Raw genomic sequence first — 23,937 nt, forward strand, 5'->3', positions numbered from 1 at the left:
TGCCTGTCTCATCCCTCTCTCTGCCTGTCTCATCACTCTCTCTGTCTGTCTCATCACTCTCTCTGCCTGTCTCATCCCTCTCTCTGCCAGTCTCATCACTCTCTCTGCCTGTCTCATCACTCTCTCTGCCTGTCTCATCCCTCTCTCTGCCTGTCTCATCACTCTCTCTGCCTGTCTCATCACTCTCTCTGCCTGTCTCATCCCTCTCTCTGCCTGTCTCATCACTCTCTCTGCCTGTCTCATCCCTCTCTCTGCCTGTCTCATCACTCTCTCTGCCTGTCTCATCCCTCTCTGCCTGTCTCATCCCTCTCTCTGCCTGTCTCATCCCTCTCTGCCTGTCTCATCACTCTCTCTGCCTGTCTCATCACTCTCTCTGCCTGTCCCATCACTCTCTCTGCCTGTCTCATCACTCTCTCTGCCTGTCTCGTCACTCTCTCTGCCTGTCTCATCACTCTCTCTGCCTGTCGCATCACTCTCTCTGCCTGTCTCATCACTCTCTCTGTCTGTCTCATCACTCTCTCTGCCTGTCTCATCACTCTCTCTGCCTGTCTCATCACTCTCTCTGTCTGTCTCATCACTCTCTCTGCCTGTCTCATCACTCTCTCTGCCTGTCTCATCACTCTCTGCCTGTCTCATCACTCTCTTCCTGTCTCATCACTCTCTCAGCCTGTCTCATCACTCTCTCTGCCTGTCTCATCACTCTCTCTGCCTGTCTCATCACTCTCTCTGCCTGTCTCATCACTCTCTCTGCCTGTCTCATCACTCTCTCTGCCTGTCTCATCACTCTCTCTTCCTGTCTCATCACTCTCTCTGCCTGTCTCATCACTCTCTCTGCCTGTCTCATCACTCTCTCTGCCTGTCTCATCACTCTCTCTGCCTGTCTCATCACTCTCTCTGCCTGTCTCATCACTCTCTCTTCCTGTCTCATCACTCTCTCTGCCTGTCTCATCACTCTCTCTGCCTGTCTCATCACTCTCTCTGCCTGTCTCATCACTCTCTCTGCCTGTCTCATCACTCTCTCTGCCTGTCTCATCACTCTCTCTTCCTGTCTCATCACTCTCTCCTGTGACACAGGAGGTAGATGGTTGGACTCTTAGATGTTTAATAATCCAACAAGGAGTAGGCAAGAGAACGGTCGAGGACAGACAAAAAGGTCAAACCCAGATCAGAGTCCAGGAGGTACAGAGTGGCAGACAGGCTCGTGGTCAAGGCAGGCAGAATGGTCAGACAGGTACAGAGTCCAGAAACAGGCAACGGTCAAAACTAGGAGGACTAGAAAAAGGTGCAAAAATCAGGAGAATGGGGAAAAACGCTGGTTGACTTGGAAACATACAAGACGAACTGGGACAGAGAGACAGGAAACACAGGGATAAATACACTGGTACAGAGAGACAGGAAACACAGGGATAAATACACTGGGACAGAGAGACAGGAAACACAGGGATAAATACACTGGTACAGAGAGACAGGAAACACAGGGATAAATACACTGGTACAGAGAGACAGGAAACACAGGGATAAATACACTGGCACAGAGAGACAGGAAACACAGGGATAAATACACTGGCACAGAGAGATAGGAAACACAGGGATAAATACACTGGCACAGAGAGACAGGAAACACAGGGATAAATACACTGGCACAGAGAGACAGGAAACACAGGGATAAATACACTGGCACAGAGAGACAGGAAACACAGGGATATATACACTGGCACAGAGAGACAGAGTGAGATCACTTGTGAGAAGGGTAGCCTAATAAATGCACTGAATAAAGTTGAAGTCAGAAATTTACATACACTTAGGTTGGAGTCATTAAAACTCGTTTTTCAACCACTCCACAAATTTCTTGTTAACAAACTATAGTTTTGTCAAGTCAGTTAGGACATCTACTTTGTGCATGACACAAGTCATTTTTCCAACAATTGTTTACAGACAGATTAGTTCACTTATAATTCACTGTATCACAATTCCAGTGGGTCAGAAGTTTACATTGACTGTGCCTTTAAACAGCTTGGAAAATTCTAGAAAATGATGTCATGGCTTTAGAAGCTTCTGATAGGCTAATTGACATCATTTGAGTCAATTGGAGGTTTACCTGTGGATGTATTTCAAGGCCTACCTTCAAACTCAGTGCCTCTTTGTTGACATCATGGGAAAATCTAAAGAAATCAGCCAAGATCTCAGAAAACAATTTGTAAACCTCCACAGGGCTGGTTCATAATTGGGAGCAATTTCCAAACACCTGAAGGTACCATGTTCATCTGTACAAACATTGGTACGCAAGTATAAACACCATGGGACCACGCAGCAGTCATACCGCTCAGGAAGGAGACGTGTTCTGTCTCCTAGAGATGAACGTACTTTGGTGTGAAAAGTGCAAATCAATCCCAGAACGACAGCAAAGGACCTTGTGAAGGTGCTGGAGGAAACAGGTACAAGTATCTATATCCACAGTAAAACGAGTCCTATATCGACATAACCTGAAAGGCCGCTTAGCAAGGAAGAAGCCACTGCTCCAAAACAGCCATACTAAAGCCAGACTACAGTTTGCAACTGCACATGGGGACAAAGATCGTACTTTTTGGAGAAATGTCCTCTGGTCTGATGAAACAAAAATAGAGCTGTTTGGCCATAATGACCATCGTTATGTTCGGAGGAGAAAGGGGAGGTTTGCAAGCCAAAAAACACAGTCCCAACCATGAAAGATGCCTACAGAAATGTGTGTTGAGTCACAGACACCTTGTGTAATATTCACTGAGCGATTGGTCCAAAACACTGTTAACAATCAATGGCAAGAGGCGGGAAAACTAAGAATCGTAGGATTACTCTACACTGGCGACCTGAACTACAAAACTAAACAAATGAAGAAATGCTGGGAAGCTGTAATGGAAGGGGGAGAGGGATTGTAGGGGGGAGGGGACTTCCCCACTGAGGCCCATTCTGAAAACAGGGTCGGTTTTGTGGAACATTTAAAGTTGTAAACACAACTCAAGTGGAACATTTCAATCTTATGAAGGAGACATGAGAGCCAAGGCCAAAGGAGACATGAGATCCAAGGAGACATGAGATCCAAGGAGGCATGAGATCCAAGGAGGCATGAGATCCAAGGAGAGATGAGAGCCAAGGAGAAAAGGAGAGATGAGAGCCAAGGAGAAAAGGAGAGATGAGAGCCAAGGAGAAAAGGAGAGATGAGAGCCAAGGAGAGATGGAGAGATGAGAGACAAGGAGAGATGGAGAGATGAGAGACCAGGAGAGATGTAGAGATGAGAGCCAAGGGGAAAAGGAGAGATGGAGAGATGAGAGCCAAGGAGAAAAGAAGAGATGAGATGAGAGCCAAGGAGAAAAGAAGAGAGGAGAGCCAAGGAGAGATGGAGAGATGAGGGGAAAAGGAGAGATTGAGAGATGAGAGCCAAGGGGAAAAGGAGAGATGAGATGAGATGAGAGCCAAGGGGAAAAGGAGAGATGAGAGCCAACGGGAAAAGGAGAGATGAGAGCCAACGGGAAAAGGAGAGATGAGAGCCAATGGGAAAAGGAGAGATGAGAGCCAAGTAGAAAAGGAGAGATGAGAGCCAAGGAGAGATGGAGAGATGAGAGCCAATGGGAAAAGGAGAGATGAGAGCCAATGGGAAAAGGAGAGATGAGAGCCAAGTAGAAAAGGAGAGATGAGAGCCAAGTAGAAAAGGAGAGATGAGAGCCAAGGAGAGATGGAGAGATGAGAGCCAATGGGAAAAGGAGAGATGAGAGCCAAGGAGAGATGAGAGCCAATGGGAAAAGGAGAGATGAGAGCCAAGGAGAGATGGAGAGATGAGAGCCAATGGGAAAAGGAGAGATGAGAGCCAACCCTTAAAAGTGGGAGAAAAAAAAATAGAGATGAAGGAATCTCAGGAGTTAATACGAGTCTTCAGAGAGGTAAGAATCACATTGACTCCTTCAATCTGGGTTCCTTTAAGGGGTGGCAGCATCATGTTGTGGGGGAGCTTTGCTGCGGGAGGGACTGGTGCACTTCACAAAATAGATGGCATCATGAGGGTGGAAAATTATGTGGATATATTGAAGCAACATCTCAAGACATCAGTCAGGAAGTTAAAGCTTGGTCGCAAATAGGTCTTCCAGATGGACAATGACCCCAAGCATACTTCCAAAGATGTGGCAAAATGGCTTAAGGTCATCAAAGTCAAGGTATTGGAGTGGCCGCCACCTAGAAAATATGTGGGCAGAACTGAAAAAGTGTGTGCGAGCAAGGAGGCCTACAAACCTGACTCAGTTACACCATCTCTGTCAGGAGGAATGGGCCAAAATTCATCCAACTTATTGTGGGAAGCTTGTGGAAGGCTACCCGAAACGTTTGACCCAAGATACAAATGTGAAGGTAATGCTACCAAATACTAATTGAGTGTATGTAAACTTCTGACCCACTGGGAATGTGATGAAAGAAATAAAAGCTGAAAGAAATAATTCTCTCAACTGTTATTCTGACATTTCACATTCTTAAACTAAAGTGATCCTAACAGACCTAAGACAGGGAATGTTTACTAGGATTAAATGTCAGGAATTATGAAAAACTGAGTTTAATGTATTTGGCTAAGGTGTATGTAAACTTCCGACTTCAACTGTATGTAGAGAGATTAAGTTGAAGACTATTGTATGTTCTTTATTAAGGAAGCAATTGAGTCTACTGCTTGTTTGTTCTCTTTGTTCAGAGAAGGAAGCTTGTGGTGTTCTTCCGAGAATGTCTTGTTAAAGGGCATTCCCCTTGAGACAGAGTGTGTGTGTGAGCGAGAGAGAGTGCGTGCCAACACTGGTCAGCCAGCACTATAATAGACAGGCACTAAGACCCAACACTGTCTGTGGTTCCAGAGGAGGCTTCCCAGATCAAAACAGACTGGGAGAATTCCCACTATTCGACCTGTTCTATAGAGAAAGATAGAAGTTCTGCGTCTTCCCGGCGAGATAAGCGCTTTGCAGGTAATTTAGAAGTAGTTTTTTTTCTGGTTGATCCGATTATTGAGAGATTATAATAGGTGTTTATTGTTATAGGTATCTTATTGTTACTATGTTTTCTAGATATTGATCTATTCTCATCATAAGTTATAGATGACTACTGTCTATTCATTTCATGAAGTATTTTGTGGTCCAAAAAAAAGAGAAAAGAAAAACAGTCCGTTAGAAATGAATGAGAGTGTCGTTATGAGATTCTTTCAGAGGTCGTTTGCATCCTGTCCTGTGCTTAATGTTGCTTAAATGTTGACCCCGATTTACAGCTGTGTTACAGGATTCAAGTCACAAAAATGCAAAGTTTAAATTAATGTAAAAAAATAAAAAATAAAAAAAATGAAGCAAACAAAAAATTTGAAAACGGTGATATTTTTATTTTATAATAAATAAATAAATATATAACTCGAAACCGAAAACGAACCACAGAAAATGACTAATTGATTCCGCACTATGAATTTTAAAAGACTTTTGTTAACTTGTTTTCTCTTTCGCCAATAAGGAGATGGCAATGGAGTGCATCAGGAACTGCTGCAAAAGCTTCCAAGGCAAAGATAAGGCAATCAAACAGCAAGGTAAATTATTAACTTTATAAATATTTAAAATATATATATATATTGTCAACTATTACTGGATTATTCCGTGTTTTATAGCCTTATATCCTTCTGACAATTGTTTTTTTTTTAATAAAATAGATTTCAGAACAAAATACCATTTTGTTTTACTTTTCATGTAAGTTGTTCCTTTTTTCCATTTCAATATAGTCAAATATAGGATATTGCCCAAATTACATGTGATACGTGATTAGTATGTGATGAATGTCCTGTACTCTGTAGAGTTCACATTGAAAATGCCCCCTGGGAGTGGAATTATCTCTTTCAATACGTGGGATATAAACTATACTGAACTATACTGAACAAAAATATAAACTCAACATGTAAAATGTTGGTCCCATATTTCATGAGCTGAAATAAAAGATCCCAGAAATGTTCCATAAGTCGCCTGAATTTGGTAGTATGTCCTACTGGCCTCGCAACTGCAGACCACGCGTAACCACGGCAACCCAGGACTTCCACATCCGCCTTCTTCACATGCAGGATCGTCCTAGACCAGCCACCGAGACAGCTGATGAAATTGAGGAGTATTTCTGTCTGTAATGAAGCCCTTTTGTGGGGGAAAAAAAAGTCATTCTGATTGGCTGGGCCATCGCTGGCTCTGCCCAGTCATATAAAATCCATAGATTAGGGCCTAATGAATTTATTTAAATGGACTGATTTCCTTAAATCAACTGTAACTCAGTAAAATCAATTGTTGCATGTTGCGTTTTGATATGTTTGTTCAGTATACATTAACTGATCCATGTATGTCCTACTCTGTAGTGATACCGGTGAAGATGTCCCCTCCCAGAGCCATCTCAGGTGACCCCAGGAAGAGTGTAGGGGTATCGGAGGACTATCTCCTCTCTAAACTCCCCCCGGGTGGGAAAGAGGTTCCCTTTGTCATCCCCACGTTCAAACCTTCCTACATCCAACCGCCAGGCTCACGTTACCTCGGCAACCAGACACCGTGGCTTCACAGTACGAACCAATCAATCAATGTCTTTTTGTTGCTGTTTGTTTTTTACCGACCAGACAGCTTTTTTTTAAAGAGCAGAAATCCATATAAACTATGTTTTATCACTAGAGGACAGTTATTTACTATATATATATATATATAGAGATATAAATCCATACAATATATATATATAGAGATATAAATCCATACAATATATATTTATAGAGATATAAATCCATATAAAACCAGGTTTTATTACTAGAGGTTCTAAGCGTTCAGGTTTTATTATATATTGTCTTCCACATAGCCATATTTTCCTAGTCTTCTTACATGCTCCTTCCCTATCAAGTTGTTTTGGTACTTACCTTCTGCACCACGATTAACTCTACAGCCATCTCTATCCTGCCCTGTATCCATAGTTTGGTACTTCCCTTCTGCACCACGTTTAACTCTACAGCCATCTCTATCCTGCCCTGTATCCATAGTTTGGTACTTACCTTCTGCACCACGTTTAACTCTACAGCCATCTCTATCCTGCCCTGTATCCATAGTTTGGTACTTACCTTCTACACCACGTTTAACTCTACAGCCATCTCTATCCTGCCCTGTATCCTCTCTTATACACCACGATTAACTCTACAGCCATCTCTATCCTGCCCTGTATCCTCTCTTATACACCACGATTAACTCTACAGCCATCTCTATCCTGCCCTGTATCCTCTCTTATACACCACGATTAACTCTACAGCCATCTCTATCCTGCCCTGTATCCTCTCTTCTACACCACGATTAACTCTACAGCCATCTCTATCCTGCCCTGTATCCTCTCTTATACACCACGATTAACTCTACAGCCATCTCTATCCTGCCCTGTATCCTCTCTTCTACACCACGATTAACTCTACAGCCATCTCTATCCTGCCCTGTATCCTCTCTTATACACCACGATTAACTCTACAGCCATCTCTATCCTGCCCTGTATCCTCTCTTCTACACCACGATTAACTCTACAGCCATCTCTATCCTGCCCTGTATCCTCTCTTATACACCACGATTAACTCTACAGCCATCTCTATCCTGCCCTGTATCCTCTCTTCTACACCACGATTAACTCTACAGCCATCTCTATCCTGCCCTGTATCCTCTCTTATACACCACGATTAACTCTACAGCCATCTCTATCCTGCCCTGTATCCTCTCTTCTACACCACGATTAACTCTACAGCCATCTCTATCCTGCCCTGTATCCTCTCTTCTACACCACGATTAACTCTACAGCCATCTCTATCCTGCCCTGTATCCTCTCTTATACACCACGATTAACTCTACAGCCATCTCTATCCTGCCCTGTATCCTCTCTTATACACCACGATTAACTCTACAGCCATCTCTATCCTGCCCTGTATCCTCTCTTATACACCACGATTAACTCTACAGCCATCTCTATCCTGCCCTGTATCCTCTCTTCTACACCACGCTTAACTCTACAGCAATCTCTATCCTGCCCTGTATCCATAGTTTGGTACTTCTCTTATACACCACGATTAACTCTACAGCCATCTCTATCCTGCCCTGTATCCTCTCTTAAACACCACGATTAACTCTACAGCCATCTCTATCCTGCCCTGTATCCTCTCTTATACACCACGATTAACTCTACAGCCATCTCTATCCTGCCCTGTATCCTCTCTTAAACATCACGATTAACTCTACAGCCATCTCTATCCTGCCCTGTATCCATAGTTTGGTACTTCCCTTCTGCACCACGATTAACTCTACAGCCATCTCTATCCTGCCCTGTATCCATAGTTTGATACTTCCCTTCTACACCACGATTAACTCTACAGCCATCTCTATCCTGCCCTGTATCCATAGTTTGGTACTTCCCTTCTACACCACGATTAACTCTACAGCCATCTCTATCCTGCCCTGTATCCTCTCTTAAACACCACGATTAACTCTACAGCCATCTCTATCCTGCCCTGTATCCTCTCTTATACACCACGATTAACTCTACAGCCATCTCTATCCTGCCCTGTATCCATAGTTTGGTACTTCTCTTATACACCATGCTTAACTCTACAGCCATCTCTATCCTGCCCTGTATCCATAGTTTGGTACTTCTCTTATACACCATGCTTAACTCTACAGCCATCTCTATCCTGCCCGGTATCCATAGTTTGGTACTTACCTTATACACCACGATTAACTCTACAGCCATCTCTATCATGCCCTGTATCCATAGTGACAATAGTGGTCGGTGGATCGTTGGTCCTGATCGATCTGCAATAGGTTAACTGGCAATCATACCACACATACAATCATTCAAATATGCACATGTTTTCTATTTGAACTCCACATAGAACATAGAGGACTAGCTGATAGGCGGTGGGAGAAGGCCAGGTAGAGGACTAGCTGATAGGCGGTGGGAGAAGGCCAGGTAGAGGACTAGCTGATAGGCAGTGAGAGAAGGCCAGGTAGAGGACTAGCTGATAGGCAGGGGGAGAAGGCCAGGTAGAGGACTAGCTGATAGGCGGTGGGAGAAGGCCAGGTAGAGGACTAGCTGATAGGCAGTGAGAGAAGGCCAGGTAGAGGACTAGCTGATAGGCAGGGGGAGAAGGCCAGGTAGAGGACTAGCTGATAGGCAGTGGGAGAAGGCCAGGTAGAGGACTAGCTGATAGGCAGGGGGAGAAGGCCAGGTAGAGGACTAGCTGATAGGCAGGGGGAGAAGGCCAGGTAGAGGACTAGCTGATAGGCAGTGGGAGAAGGCCAGGTAGAGGACTAGCTGATAGGCAGTGGGAGAAGGCCAGGTAGAGGACTAGCTGATAGGCAGTGGGAGAAGGCCAGGTAGAGGACTAGCTGATAGGCAGTGGGAGAAGGCCAGGTAGAGGACTAGCTGATAGCCAGTGGGAGAAGGCCAGGTAGAGGACTAGCTGATAGGCAATGGGAGAAGGCCAGGTAGAGGACTAGCTGATAGGCAGTGGGAGAAGGCCAGGTAGAGGACTAGCTGATAGGCAGGGGGAGAAGGCCAGGTAGAGGACTAGCTGATAGGCAGTGGGAGAAGGCCAGGTAGAGGACTAGCTGATAGGCAGTGGGAGAAGGCCAGGTAGAGGACTAATTAAGAACGGTCGAAACACGAGAGAGACAGCAACAACAACAAAAAGCTCCCCTATTGATGTTGATTACGCCTTACACATTTAATGTACTATATATGCATAGGGTGTTTACATAGAGTGTTTGCCTTACATAGGGTGTTTGCATAGGGTGTTTGCCTTACATAGGGTGTTTACCTTACATGCCATTGACTCGGTTTCACTTCCTTGTCCTGCCGTTTGCTACATTGGTGTCAGAAGTGAGAATGGCGGTCGTGCGGCCTTTGGAACGCACGGTTCTAGCGGGCTGAGTAGTCGAAGCACCGGGACATACCTTCAAGTACAGAGGGGGCAGTGTAGCAGAACTCGCTATATGAGCCACGGTACCCTACTGGGGTGATGTATAGGGTGTTGTTGTTGTTGTTGTTTTGTCTTTCACATCCGGCGACCCGAGTTATATTCCTTGCCTCAGCCTTCGCTACAATACCAAAAGGCTAAAACATCTCTTGGTCGTTAGGTGTTGTTTAGTACTACTACAAAAGGGTACAGTTATTTTTCTCGCTGGCTCGCATCACTTTTCCCTCAAAAAATAAATCCCTTATACAGTTAATGACATGTTTTTTTAATGGCCTTAGGGGACAGTAAAACTATCCTACCTAGACAACAACACCACATTCCAATTAATATTTCCATTATTGTTTTTTTTTTCAAGTGAGTGCAATTCTACTCTAGGCTGTAAACTGCAGTGAAAACACCATTTAAATAATGCAATTTTTGAATGTTTCGTTCCATTTTGGATCAGTTGTGGGTCTACTCTCGACAGATTATAAGGTCTAGAAAGGCACAGTAAACAGGACCGTCTGTCTGTATTTTTTTTAAACTTCTGATACTGTTGCGTTGTCTGTTGCAGACCATCATTCTCCCAAGTCGTCCTATATAGTGTAGACACATAGACCTATGGATCCAGCAGGCTCAGTTATCCAGGGGTAGCTTAACTTCCGTCCTGCCTCTTCTCTGATCCGAGCGGCTATTCCTAAATATAACGTTTCAATACAGCCTAAATATTTTGTCGTTTAACTTTTAAATGGCCACACCAGTAGAAATCTATTTTTTTTCAAGCTTAGTCAAAGTATGACGTATTTGGCCTTGAAGTGACACCGGGAACTGTCAGCTTCGTGTAAATTCTTGCCAAACGTGAGTCTTTTTTCCTATGAAATAACGCGTACATTATATATTTTTTTAGCTCACAGTACATTTAGTTTCAGGGCTGGGTTTTATTTTAATGGTACCACCCACTAGCATGGCGTTGTTTATTAATTCATCAGGTGCACCTGCAAAGTCGTCGAGTCGCGACTGAGTCGAGCAACATAACAGATCTTCTTTGGCTACGGCAAAGATGGGAGATGAATGAATATAGTTCACTCAGGCCTTTTACCGTTCAATATTTTTTTAAAGGGGCGGGTCTCCCATAGACACCAATGTAATAGCAGCTGGGGTCTGGTCTACTTAGTTGAATTGACTTTCATTGAACCAGGGGGGGAAAAAACAGCTGGAGTGGGGTGTCTCGCTTCCTCTTCCTTCTCTGGCTACATGTTATAGCCGTAGTCTACACTTGGCTTCTTCAACTTTTTTTTTTCACTAGCAAATTATAATAATCCTTTGGATAATTTGTCATGTTTCACTTTTTTTTTTTCGCTACTCTGTATTTAAAAAAAAGATATACACTGAGTATAGGAAACACTAAGAACACTTGCTCTTTCCATGACATAGACTGACCAGGTGAAAGCTATGATCTCTTATTGATGTCACTTGTTAAATCCACTTCAAATCAGTGTAGATGAATCGGAGGAGACCTGGTTAAAGAAGGATTTTTAAGCATTGAGACATGGATTGTGTGTGTGTGTGTCATTCAGAGGGTGAATGGGCAAGACAAAGTATGTATGTGCCTTTGAATGAGGTATGGTAGTCGGTGCCAGGCGCGCTGGTTGTTTGTTGCGCTTGTTGTTGTACAACAGTTTCCCCTGTGTATCAAGAATGGTCCACCAAATGTCATCCAACCGACTTGACAAAACTGTGCAACTCAAGATAAGGAAGGTGTTCTTAATGTTTTGTACACTCAGTGTATATGACCATTTTATAAATGGTAAAATTGTGTGAACACCACCCCAAGATGAATGGTTTTGACCAGGGTCAAACTATCACAATAATGTACCAACTGTGCATTGCTTATGTTGATAAACTCTGTGTGTACCCCAGGTTTAGGTGATCTGTGTTGCAGTGTTCTGTAACTTCTGAGCTGTGACCTCTAACCTTTGTTGACCCCCGTGTCAGCCAGTAGCGCCTATGCAGAGAGGAAGGCTGAGCTGTCAGGGGACAGTCATATCATCTATAACCCGGACTCCTCCCCCAACATGTGTCCCAGGACAACACCACACAGCACCCTGAAAAAGACTCCCCGTGGATCAGGTGTGTACTGTGATGTCACCCTAACACTAACCCTGTACTGTAAAATCACACTAACCCTGTACTGTAAAATCACACTAACCCTGTACTGTAAAATCACACTAACCCTGTACTGTAAAATCACACTAACCCTGTACTGTAAAATCACACTAACACCGTACTGTAAAATCACACTAACCCTGTACTGTAAAATCACACTAACACCGTACTGTAAAATCACACTAACCCTGTACTGTAAAATCACACTAACCCTGTACTGTAAAATCACACTAACCCCGTACTGTAAAATCACACTAACCCCGTACTGTAAAATCACACTAACCCCGTACTGTAAAATCACACTAACCCCGTACTGTAAAATCACACTAACCCTGTACTGTAAAATCACACTAACCCTGTACTGTAAATTCACACTAACTCCGTACTGTAAAATCACACTAACCCTGTACTGTAAAATCACACTAACCCTGTACTGTAAAATCACACTAACCCCGTACTGTAAAATCACACTAACCCTGTACTGTAAAATCACACTAACCCCGTACTGTAAAATCACACTAACCCTGTACTGTAAAATCACACTAACCCTGTACTGTAAAATCACACTAACCCTGTACTGTAAAATCACACTAACCCCGTACTGTAAAATCACACTAACCCCGTACTGTAAAATCACACTAACCCTGTACTGTAAAATCACACTAACCCTGTACTGTAAAATCACACTAACCCTGTACTGTAAAATCACACTAACCTTGTACTGTAAAATCACACTAACCCTGTACTGTAAAAAGTGCACGGTATGGGCTCGATGCTCCTTTCCAATAAATGTTGAGGGTCTGATTCTAGTGACATGATGATCGATGCTTGACTGCCATTTGACAAAGAAAAATGTTCTCGCTCTGACTATAATAATCTCATCATTCAGACTGACTACCGTTTTCTGGGAATTGTTGTCTAGAGCGTGTGTACCAAGACCTGAGTAGGAACATTTGCTATTTTAACGGAACAGTTTTCGTAACAAAACTATTCCTAGAGTTGAAACCGCGATGGAATTTTTAAAACATGTTGTATTCGGTACATTTAAAAAAAAAGTTAATTTTGTTGGCACTATATCACGCACAGATTTTTATTTTTTAAATCTGCAGATGTTTGAATATTAGCATAAAAATCAATCGCCAATTGGATGGAAACCCTAAGTACTGGTTTGCAATATTTTTGTATCCGAGCTTCAGTTTTTGGATTTTTCAACATTTTCGACAGTTTGCGGTTCTCTACCATTCCCATTATTTTAGCATTATGGATATAGTGTGAGGAGAGACCAGGACCTCTGAATCAGGTGTATAACTAGAATATCAGAAAAATAAAATAGAAAATCATTACACTAAGAAAGGTTCACAGTGTTTAATTTAGATTGAGATCTTCTTGTTTCTTTTAAGTACCGTTAACTGTTGGCTTGGCTTTCACATTGGTATAAATCCTCTTGGTTGGCTTGGCTTTCAGGTGGGAATATGAAGACTGGAACACAGAGTCTGAGTAAATCTATGTTTAATCTGTCTAACCCCAGCCTTCACAGCCACATACAGGTGAGGTTTTATGTTTATTGTCATATTTATTTAACTCAGCACCTGTGAAGCCACAGTAAACCAAGCCTAACGCCTAACCTATGAGCTGCCGTACCTATTTCTGAACCTCTTAAATCATTGTGCGTCACTTGTACCATCAGTGTTTTCATTGACCGTTACTCGACGCTCTGTCTGGTAAAAGACGGAGCAAATCTCTGTTGATTGTGTTAAATGAAGTGGAAATCAATCAAAAACATTTATATGTAGTGTTTTACAAAGGGTCTGGTTAGGGCTGTCCGGGTGGGGTTCTCTTCGCTGCATTAGTAAAGGATATCGCGTAGTTCTGTATCGTATTCGCGTGTCATCAACAACGCATTGGTTACCAGGTGTATATATATATATCGATAGTGAAGCCGTTATGAATACTCCGTATCTCGTGTCTCGCCCCCAAAACCACAAAGAAACAGTACAAGCTCTCGTACTGAATCTCGTCATAAATAACGCGATAAACTCCAGTGCTGCGCGTGCTTCCGTCTGAACGAATAGTACTCCTGAGTTGTATTCCAAATGGTATTATATTGCCTTTTATATTGACCTATGGGCCCTGGTCAAAAGTAGCACAAGTAGTTGTTTGGCTGTCTTTAGTGTGTTGTATTGTTTTTACAACGCCTTATTGGGGAAACTACCTTATTACAGCTGTTGCTGTGTTTAGTGTAGTGTAATTATGCATACAGGAAGATAATAAAACAGAGGCTGTTTGAGTATCCTGTTCACGTCCTGTTGACTTTCTCTTGACATCATGCAATGTTGTCTCTGTGTTTTGTTGCGACATTTGCGTCCAGTGGTTTACGTTGTGTGTTGCAGCGGTATGACAGTGTGTCCAACGTCCAGAGCAGCAGTGCTTCGTCCTCTACGAGGGACTCCCTGGGGAGCAGCCGTAGTCTTGGTAACCATTACACCATTACACACACACGCAGGCACGCACGCACGCACACACACACACACACACACATACACACACACACCAGGGTTGAACATAAATTACATTTCAATTATGGTAATGATTCCGAAACAGAACATGCAACTCATGTAATGAAGCAGTCAATTTCAAACATTTGTCAAAATGCAATTCACGTGAAAACACCATTCTAAATTGCACACCTGAAAAAACACCATTCTAAACAGCACACCTGAAAAAACACCATTCTAAACATCACACCTGAAAAAAAACACCATTCTAAACATCACACCTGAAAAAAACACCATTCTAAACATCACACCTGAAAAAAACACCATTCTAAACATCACACCTGGGAAAACACCATTCTAAACAGCACACCTGGGAAAACACCATTCTAAAACATCACACCTGGAAAAACACCATTCTGAATAACACACCTGGGAAAACACCATTCTGAACAGCACACCTGGGAAAACACCATTCTGAACAGCACACCTGGGAAAACACCATTCTCAAACATCACACCTGGAAAAACACCATTCTGAACAGAGCATGTGATAGCTATTCCATATGTGATGTTAGAAACTTAGAAAGTGGGGGAATCTAAAGATGCAACTAGGATGGGTTGATAATATGTCTAGGATTGTGCCTTTGGTTTCTGGACAACGAAAGAAAGGTGATATGAAAACCAATAAACTCTTAGAGTTTTTTCCCAAAAAGGTTTTATTTGGCTGTCTCCATAGAATAACCCCTTTTGGGTTCCCGGTAGAACCCTTTTTGGTTCCTGGTAGAACCCCTTTTGGTTCCCGGTAGAACCCTTTTTGGTTCCAGGTAGAACCCCTTTGGGTTCCCGGTAGAACTCTTTTGGGTTCCATGTAGAACCCTCTGTGGAAAAGGGTTTTACATGAAAACAAAAAGGGTTCTACCTGGAACCAAAAAGGGTTCTTCAAAGGGTTCTCCTATGGGGATAGCCAAAGAACCATTTCAGTTTCTAGATAGCACCATTTGTTTCTAAGAGTGATAAACAGGAGAGAAACGGCAGAACAGTGGGTCCAATAGGTAAGTAAATGGAAGTACACTTGCTGAAATTATATAATTACTCCTGTCTATACAGAAATAAATTAAATCATTCAAAATACAATGTAGAACCTTTTCCACAGAGGGTTCTACATGGAACCCAAAAGGGTTCTCCTATGGGGATAGCCGAAGAAACCTTTCGGAACCCTATTTTTCTTGGAGTGTAGGCTACGACGTTGTGTTTTCCGTTGAGCTAACGTATGTCTCTGTTGTGCTTGTCTTGTAGAGTCCATCACGTTGTCAGGCGATGAGAGGGAGCTGGGGATGGTGTGTGTCCGGCTGAGTTACCAGGAGGCCCTGGAGCAGGTGTGGATCACGTTGGTACAGGTACGGTTTCAGGCCGGGAGGAGGGGTGAGGATGAGGGTTTTGGGGACTAAAGGGCCCATTGTACCTGCCTTCTAGGTGGCTGAATGGGGCCTCTGTCTCAGACTGTTGCAACAGAAACCAGGGCCCAGAATCTCCATCTCAATATCTCCTCTCTCTTCACAAGTCACTGCTCTGTTAACTTCTGAAAGGTTCCTCACTCAAGAGGAATAATGATGAGCAAATATTTCCTATCCAAGCAAAACTTAAAATGGTCATAGACTTCTGATCATATAACAAAACGATCACAATGTAGATACACTAACAAGTAAATGGCGACACAAGTCCCTGTATAATAAATACACTATGATACCAAGCCCTCCAACTCTGTAGCCAGCCCTCCAACTCTGTAGCCAGCCCTCCAACTCTGTAGCCAGCCCTCCAACTCTGTAGCCAGCCCTCCAACTCTGTAGCCAGCCCCCCAACTCTGTAGCCAGCTCTCCAACTCTGTAGCCAGCCCTCCAACTCTGTAGCTAGCTCTCCAACTCTGTAGCTAGCTCTCCAACTCTGTAGCCAGCTCTCCAACTCTGTAGCCAGCTCTCCAACTCTGTAGCCAGACCTCCAACTCTGTAGCCAGACCTCCAACTCTGTAGCCAGACCTCCAACTCTGTAGCCATACCCCCAACTCTGTAGTCAGACCTCCAACTCTGTAGCCATACCCCCAACTCTGTAGCCATACCTCCAACTCTGTAGCCAGACCTCCAGCTCTGTAGCCATACCCCCAACTCTGTAGCCATACCCCCAACTCTGTAGCCATACCTCTAGCTCTGTAGCCAGACCAACTCTGTAGCCAGACCTCCAACTCTGTAGCCAGACCTCTAGATCTGTAGCCAGACCTCTAGCTCTGTAGTCAGATCTTTGGCTCTGTAGCCAGACTTCTAGCTCTGTAGCCAGACCTCTAGCTCTGTAGCCAGACCTCTAGATCTGTAGCCAGACCTCTAGATCTGTAGCCAGACCTCTAGATCTGTAGCCAGACCTCTAGATCTGTAGCCAGACCTCTAGCTCTGTAGCCAGCTCTTCAACTCTGTAGCCAGACCTCTAGATCTGTAGCTTGACCTCTAGATCTGTAGCCAGCTCTTCAACTCTGTAGCCAGACCTCTAGATCTGTAGCCAGCTCTTCAACTCTGTAGCCAGACCTCTAGATCTGTAGCCAGACCTCTAGATCTGTAGCCAGCTCTTCAACTCTGTAGCCAGACCTCTAGATCTGTAGCCAGACCTCTAGATCTGTAGCCAGCTCTTCAACTCTGTAGCCAGACCTCTAGATCTGTAGCCAGACCTCTAGATCTGTAGCCAGCTCTTCAACTCTGTAGACAGACCTCTAGATCTGTAGCCAGACCTCTAGATCTGTAGCCAGACCTCTAGATCTGTAGCCGGGCCTCTAACTCTGTAGCAGGACCTCTAACTCTGTAGCTGGGCCTCTAACTCTGTAGCCGGGCCTCTAACTCTGTAGCCAGACCTCTAGCTCTGTAGCCAGACCTCTAGATCTGTAGCCAGACCTCTAAGACCTCTACCTCTGTAGCCAGACCTCTAGATCTGTAGCCAGACCTCTAACTCTGTAGCCAGGCCTCTAACTCTGTAGCCAGACCTCTAGATCTGTAGCCAGACCTCTAACTCTGTAGCCAGGCCTCTAACTCTGTAGCCAGACCTCTACCTCTGTAGCCGGGCCTCTAACTCTGTAGCCGGGACTCTAACTCTGTAGCCAGACATCTAAGTCTTCTTTCTCTCCTTCTCTCAGTGTAAGGATGTGTCCCTCGTCCAGAACAGCAGTGAGCAGCAGCAGATTAGCTTTAAAGGCATCATCACTATGACCAAGCCAGTACAGTTCAAGAGCTCCGTCAAGGAAGGTTCTCCGGTAAGTTATTTAGCACATCCCAACCACATCTTAGCCTGGTATCAGATCTGTTGGCTCTGTCATACCAACTCCTATGATCAGTGATGTAGGAAAGACAACACAAACAGATCTGGTACCGGGCTAAGATGTGGTTGTACTGTACAATACTATAACTCCAGTCACATCCAGACTATCTTCAGCCTGGTGGTCCCATACCTCTTTGTGTTTGTTGGCCCATAGCAAACGTCTATAGTTGTTTGGAGTTGAAAAGACAGCACAAAGACATCTGAAACCAGGCTACTCTAGGATGACCTCACCTATCTAAAAAACACTGGGCCACAGGAACCAGGCTACTCTAGGATGACCTCACCTATCTAAAAAACACTGGGCCACAGGAACCAGGCTACTCTAGGATGACCTCACCTATCTAAAAAACACTGGGCCACAGGAACCAGGCTACTCTAGGATGACCTCACCTATCTAAAAAACACTGGGCCACAGGAACCAGGCTACTCTAGGATGACCTCACCTATCTAAAAAACACTGGGCCACAGGAACCAGGCTACTCTAGGATGACCTCACCTATCTAAAAAACACTGGGCCACAGGAACCAGGCTACTCTAGGATGACCTCACCTATCTAAAAAACACTGGGCCACAGGAACCAGGCTACTCTAGGATGACCTCACCTATCAAAAAAACACTGGGCCACAGGAACCAGGCTACTCTAGGATGACCTCACCTATCTAAAAAACACTGGGCCACAGGAACCAGGCTACTCTAGGATGACCTCACCTATCTAAAAAACACTGGGCCACAGGAACCAGGCTACTCTAGGATGACCTCACCTATCTAAAAAACACTGGGCCACAGGAACCAGGCTACTCTAGGATGACCTCACCTATCTAAAAAAACACTGGGCCACAGGAACCAGGCTACTCTAGGATGACCTCACCTATCTAAAAAACACTGGGCCACAGGAACCAGGCTACTCTAGGATGACCTCACCTATCTAAAAAAACACTGGGCCACAGGAACCAGGCTACTCTAGGATGACCTCACCTATCTAAAAAACACTGGGCCACAGGAACCAGGCTACTGTAGGATGACCTCACCTAGCTAAAACACTGGAACCAGGCTACTGTAGCATGACCTCACCTATCTAAAACACTGGACCACTAGAACCAGGCTACTGTAGCATGACCTCACCTATCTAAAACACTGGACCACAGGAACCAGGCTACTGTAGCATGACCTCACCTATCTAAAACACTGGACCACTAGAACCAGGCTACTGTAGCATGACCTCACCTATCTAAAACACTGGACCACTAGAACCAGGCTACTCTAGGATGACCTCACCTATCTAAAACACTGGACCAGGCTACTGTAGCATGACCTCACCTATCTAAAACACTGGACCACAGGAACCAGGCTACTGTAGCATGACCTCACCTATCTAAAACACTGGAACCAGGCTACTGTAGCATGACCTCACCTATCTAAAACACTGGACCACTAGAACCAGGCTACTGTAGCATGACCTCACCTATCTAAAACACTGGACCACTAGAACCAGGCTACTCTAGGATGACCTCACCTATCTAAAACACTGGACCAGGCTACTGTAGCATGACCTCACCTATCTAAAACACTGGACCACAGGAAGAGGCTACTGTAGCATGACCTCACCTATCTAAAACACTGGAACCAGGCTACTGTAGCATGACCTCACCTATCTAAAACACTGGAACCAGGCTACTGTAGCATGACCTCACCTATCTAAAACACTGGACCAGGCTACTGTAGCATGACCTCACCTATCTAAAACACTGGACCAGGCTACTGTAGCATGACCTCACCTATCTAAAACACTGGACCACAGGAAGAGGCTACTGTAGCATGACCTCACCTATCTAAAACACTGGAACCAGGCTACTGTAGCATGACCTCACCTATCTAAAACACTGGACCAGGCTACTGTAGCATGACCTCACCTATCTAAAACACTGGACCAGGCTACTGTAGCATGACCTCACCTATCTAAAACACTGGACCACTGATGGTCAGTTAACTAATAGCTTCACATCCAATCCAAGTAGAAGTTCTGATAACAGTATTCTCCCATTCTAGACATTGGTGCTCGGTTTGATAGGCAACGTGTGTTGAATAGAGAGGAAAGGTCTCTGGCAGCTGATCTCATTCCTTCCTCTCCCCTGGCCATTATATTACCTGCTCAGGGCCTGTATCCACAAAGTGTCTACGAGTAGGAGTGCTGATCTAGGATCAGTTGAGCCTTTTAGTTCATAATGAATGAGATGATATGGACAGATCCTAGATCAGAATGAATGAAATATGATATGGACAGATCCTAGATCAGAATCAATGAAAGATGATATGGACAGATCCTAGATCAGAATGAATGAAAGATTATATGGACAGATCCTAGATCAGAATGAATGAGATGATATGGACAGATCTTAGATCAGAATGAATGAGATGAAATGGACAGATCCTAGATCAGAATGAATGAAAGATGATATGGACAGATCCTAGATCAGAATGAATGAAAGATGATATGGACAGATCCTAGATCAGAATGAATGAAAGATGATATGGACAGATCCTAGATCAGAATGAATGAGATGATATGGACAGATCCTAGATCAGAATGAATGAGATGATATGGACAGATCCTAGATCAGAATGAATGAGATGATATGGACAGATCCTAGATCAGAATGAATGAGATGATATGGACAGATCCTAGATCAGCACTCCTTCGCTAAGATGCTTTGTGGATACATGCCCAGATCTGACCACCGCCAAGGAAGATAGAGAGAGAAGATCTCCTCAAAGCTCTTATATTCCTTAACCACATCACTGGCTTTTTTATAGTTGTCACTTTATCCTCTTGTCTGACGTAGTGTTTCTGTTGTTGAGCTGTTGCAGCCCTTGAAGAGTCAGACTGATTTATTAGGCCTAGAACGAGTTAGTACCAGTGAATAAAGTGTTATAGCCCAGGGAATCTAAGTGAGAACGGGGTTCATTCATTTGCTCTGTTGAGGCTCTTTGATCCGCCAGGAGCGACAAGGAGGTGGATAAAATAAGTCAAGAAACAAAGTGATTCTCTTGTAGCAGACTATCAGACAGAGCCAGAGTGGAATACTGTCTAAGGGCTGTATTCAAGCCTTGCAGACTCTACAATATAAATGAAAAGGTCATTTCAGATTGAGCCGACGTTCGCAACGTTTTTACCGTGAATGCTGTCTACACTTAAGCTGGAACATCGGCTTTTACATTTCAATCACGCTGTTCAGCTGAACTCCCACGACGGGGATTGAATTGAGCCCTTATCTTCTATCTCTTCTCCCTCCCTCCCTCCCTCCCTCCCTCCCAACCTTCCTTCCCCCTCCCTCCCTCCCTCCCTCCCTCCCTCCCTCCCTCCCTCCCTCCCTCCCTCCCTCCCTCCCTCCCTCCCTCCCTCCCTCCCTCCCTCCCTCCCTCCCTCCCTCCCTCCCTCCCTCCCTCCCTCAATCCCTCCCTCCCTCCCTCCCTCCTTCTCTCCCCTCCTTCTCTCCCCTCCCTCCCTCCTTCTCTTCCCTCCTTCCCCTCCCTCCCTCCCTCCCTCCCTCCCTCCCTCCCTCCCTCCCTCCCTCCCTCCCTCCCTCCCTCCCTCCCTCCCTCCCTCCTTCTCTCCCTTCTCTCCCCTCCCTCCCTCCACTCCTTCTCTACCCTCCCTCCCTCCCTCCCTCCCTCCCTCCCTCCCTCCCTCCCTCCCTCCCTCCCTCCCTCCCTCCCTCCCTCCCTCCCTCCCTCCCTCCCTCCCTCCCTCCTTCTCTCCTTCTCTCCCCTCCCTCCCTCCTTCTCTCCCCTCCTTCTCTCCCCTCCCTCCCTCCCTCCCTCCTAGGACACAGTCTTCATGGAGACCTTTGTGTTTACGTTGCGGCTGCAGCAGCTGCGTTGCAGTGCTCTGGTATTCCGGCTGCAGACCCATCACCCCAGGAAGAGAACGGTGGCAGAGTGTGTCCTCTCCCTCAGACAGCTGGGCCCTGAGGAGACACAGCACTGGATGGAGCTCAGCCCCCCCTCCAAGACCACAGTAAGTATGGATATATATATATACAGCATAGAAATAGAATGTCTAGAATGTACATTCCAACTCAGAGGCCTTGTGGTTAGTGTCCGCCCTGAGATTGGAAGGTTGTGGAGTTCGATCCCTGGCCGAGTCGTTTAGATTAAGATAATTTTATTGGTCAATTGTGCATAAAGGTCCAACCGAAATTTGTCTTCCACTTATAACCCAACCCCTCCAAAAGACACATAGAGGTTTTGGAAAGGCGTGGGGGGGGGGGGGGGGGGCTACGTGGTTAAGTGCCTTGCTTAAGGGCACAACGGCAGGCAATGGCATCTAGGATATGATACCAGCAACCCTCTGGTTTCCAGCTCACTTCCTGCTAGATCTTTCCCGTCAGACCCGAAATTCGAACCGGCAACTATCCGGTTGCGGAATAGCCTCTCTAACCGCTACACCGAAGACTCTAAAAATGGGACCCGATTCGTTCCTGCTTGGCACTCAGCATTAAAGAGATTAATTGGGGGTAAGGCCCTGCGATACACTAGCATCCTGTCCAGGGGGTGTCCTGTACATCAAGCTGTCTCAGTATAGAAACAGGAGATAGACTAGTGTCCTGTCCAGGGGGTGTCCTGAACATCAAGCTGTCTCACTACAGAAACAGGAGATAGACTAGTGTCCTGTCCAGGGGGTGTCCTGTACATCAAGCTGTCTCACTACAGAAACAGGAGATAGACTAGTGTCCTGTCCAGGGGGTGTACTGGTACATCAAGCTGTCTCCCTACAGAAACAGGAGATGGACTAGTGTCCTGTCTAGGGGTGGACTCAAGCTGTCTCACTACAGAAACAGGAGATAGACTAGTGTCCTGTCCAGGGGGTGTACTGGTACATCAAGCTGTCTCACTACAGAAACAGGAGATGGACTAGTGTCCTGTCCAGGGGGTATACTGGTACATCAAGCTGTCTCACTACAGAAACAGGAGATGGACTAGTGTCCTGAACATCAAGCTGTCTCAGTATAGAAACAGGAGATAGACTAGTGTCCTGTCCAGGGGGTGTCCTGAACATCAAGCTGTCTCACTACAGAAACAGGAGAGAGACTAGTGTCCTGTCCAGGGGGTGTCCTGAACATCAAGCTGTCTCAGTATAGAAACAGGAGATAGACTAGTGTCCTGTCCAGGGGGTGTCCTGGTACATCAAGCTGTCTCACTACAGAAACAGGAGATAGACTAGTGTCCTGTCCAGGGGGTGTCCTGAACATCAAGCTGTCTCACTACAGAAACAGGGTATAGACTAGTGTCCTGTCCAGGGGTTTGTAAACATCTATAAACACCCAATGCCTCAACATGTCCATCTTTTGGCTGAAATGTGTCTGTGATCATACACCTGGCTGAAACGGGTCTGTGATCATATACCTGGCTGAAATGGGTCTGTGATCATACATCTGGCTGAAATGGGTCTGTGATCATACACCTGGCTGAAATGGGTCTGTGATCATACACCTGGCTGAAATGGGTCTGTGATCATACACCTGGCTGAAATGGGTCTGTGATCATACACCTGGCTGAAATGGGTCTGTGATCATACACCTGGCTGAAATGGGTCTGTGATCATACACCTGGCTGAAATGGGTCTGTGATCATACACCTGGCTGAAATGGGTCTGTGATCATACACCTGGCTGAAATGGGTCTGTGATCATACACCTGGCTGAAATGGGTCTGTGATCATACACCTGGCTGAAATGGGTCTGTGATCATACACCTGGCTGAAATGGGTCTGTGATCATACACCTGGCTGAAATGGGTCTGTGATCATACACCTGGCTGAAATGGATCTGTGATCATACACCTGGCTGAAATGGGTCTGTGATCATACACCTGGCTGAAATGGGTCTGTGATCATACACCTGGCTGAAATGGGTCTGTGATCATACACCTGGCTGAAATGGGTCTGTGATCA

General features: G+C 45.0%; 1 protein-coding gene across 1 annotated transcript in view; it reads left to right on the forward strand.

Annotated features, from left to right (window-relative positions):
* Positions 1-4,862: 4,862 nt before the first annotated feature.
* LOC109904371 (tandem C2 domains nuclear protein) overlaps positions 4,863-23,937 on the forward strand; it is a 32,960-nt gene continuing 13,885 nt past the window's right edge. The window contains exons 1-9 of the mRNA XM_031829342.1: positions 4,863-4,968; positions 5,498-5,570; positions 6,375-6,572; positions 11,973-12,107; positions 13,608-13,690; positions 14,534-14,615; positions 15,934-16,034; positions 17,807-17,923; positions 21,812-22,003. Of these exons, the coding sequence (XP_031685202.1) occupies positions 5,501-5,570; positions 6,375-6,572; positions 11,973-12,107; positions 13,608-13,690; positions 14,534-14,615; positions 15,934-16,034; positions 17,807-17,923; positions 21,812-22,003 (978 nt within the window). The 5' untranslated portion in view covers positions 4,863-4,968; positions 5,498-5,500. The remainder of the gene's footprint in view (positions 4,969-5,497; positions 5,571-6,374; positions 6,573-11,972; positions 12,108-13,607; positions 13,691-14,533; positions 14,616-15,933; positions 16,035-17,806; positions 17,924-21,811; positions 22,004-23,937) is intronic.

Source organism: Oncorhynchus kisutch, linkage group LG7 (genome assembly GCF_002021735.2).
Source record: "Oncorhynchus kisutch isolate 150728-3 linkage group LG7, Okis_V2, whole genome shotgun sequence".
Classification (NCBI taxonomy): domain Eukaryota; kingdom Metazoa; phylum Chordata; class Actinopteri; order Salmoniformes; family Salmonidae; genus Oncorhynchus; species Oncorhynchus kisutch.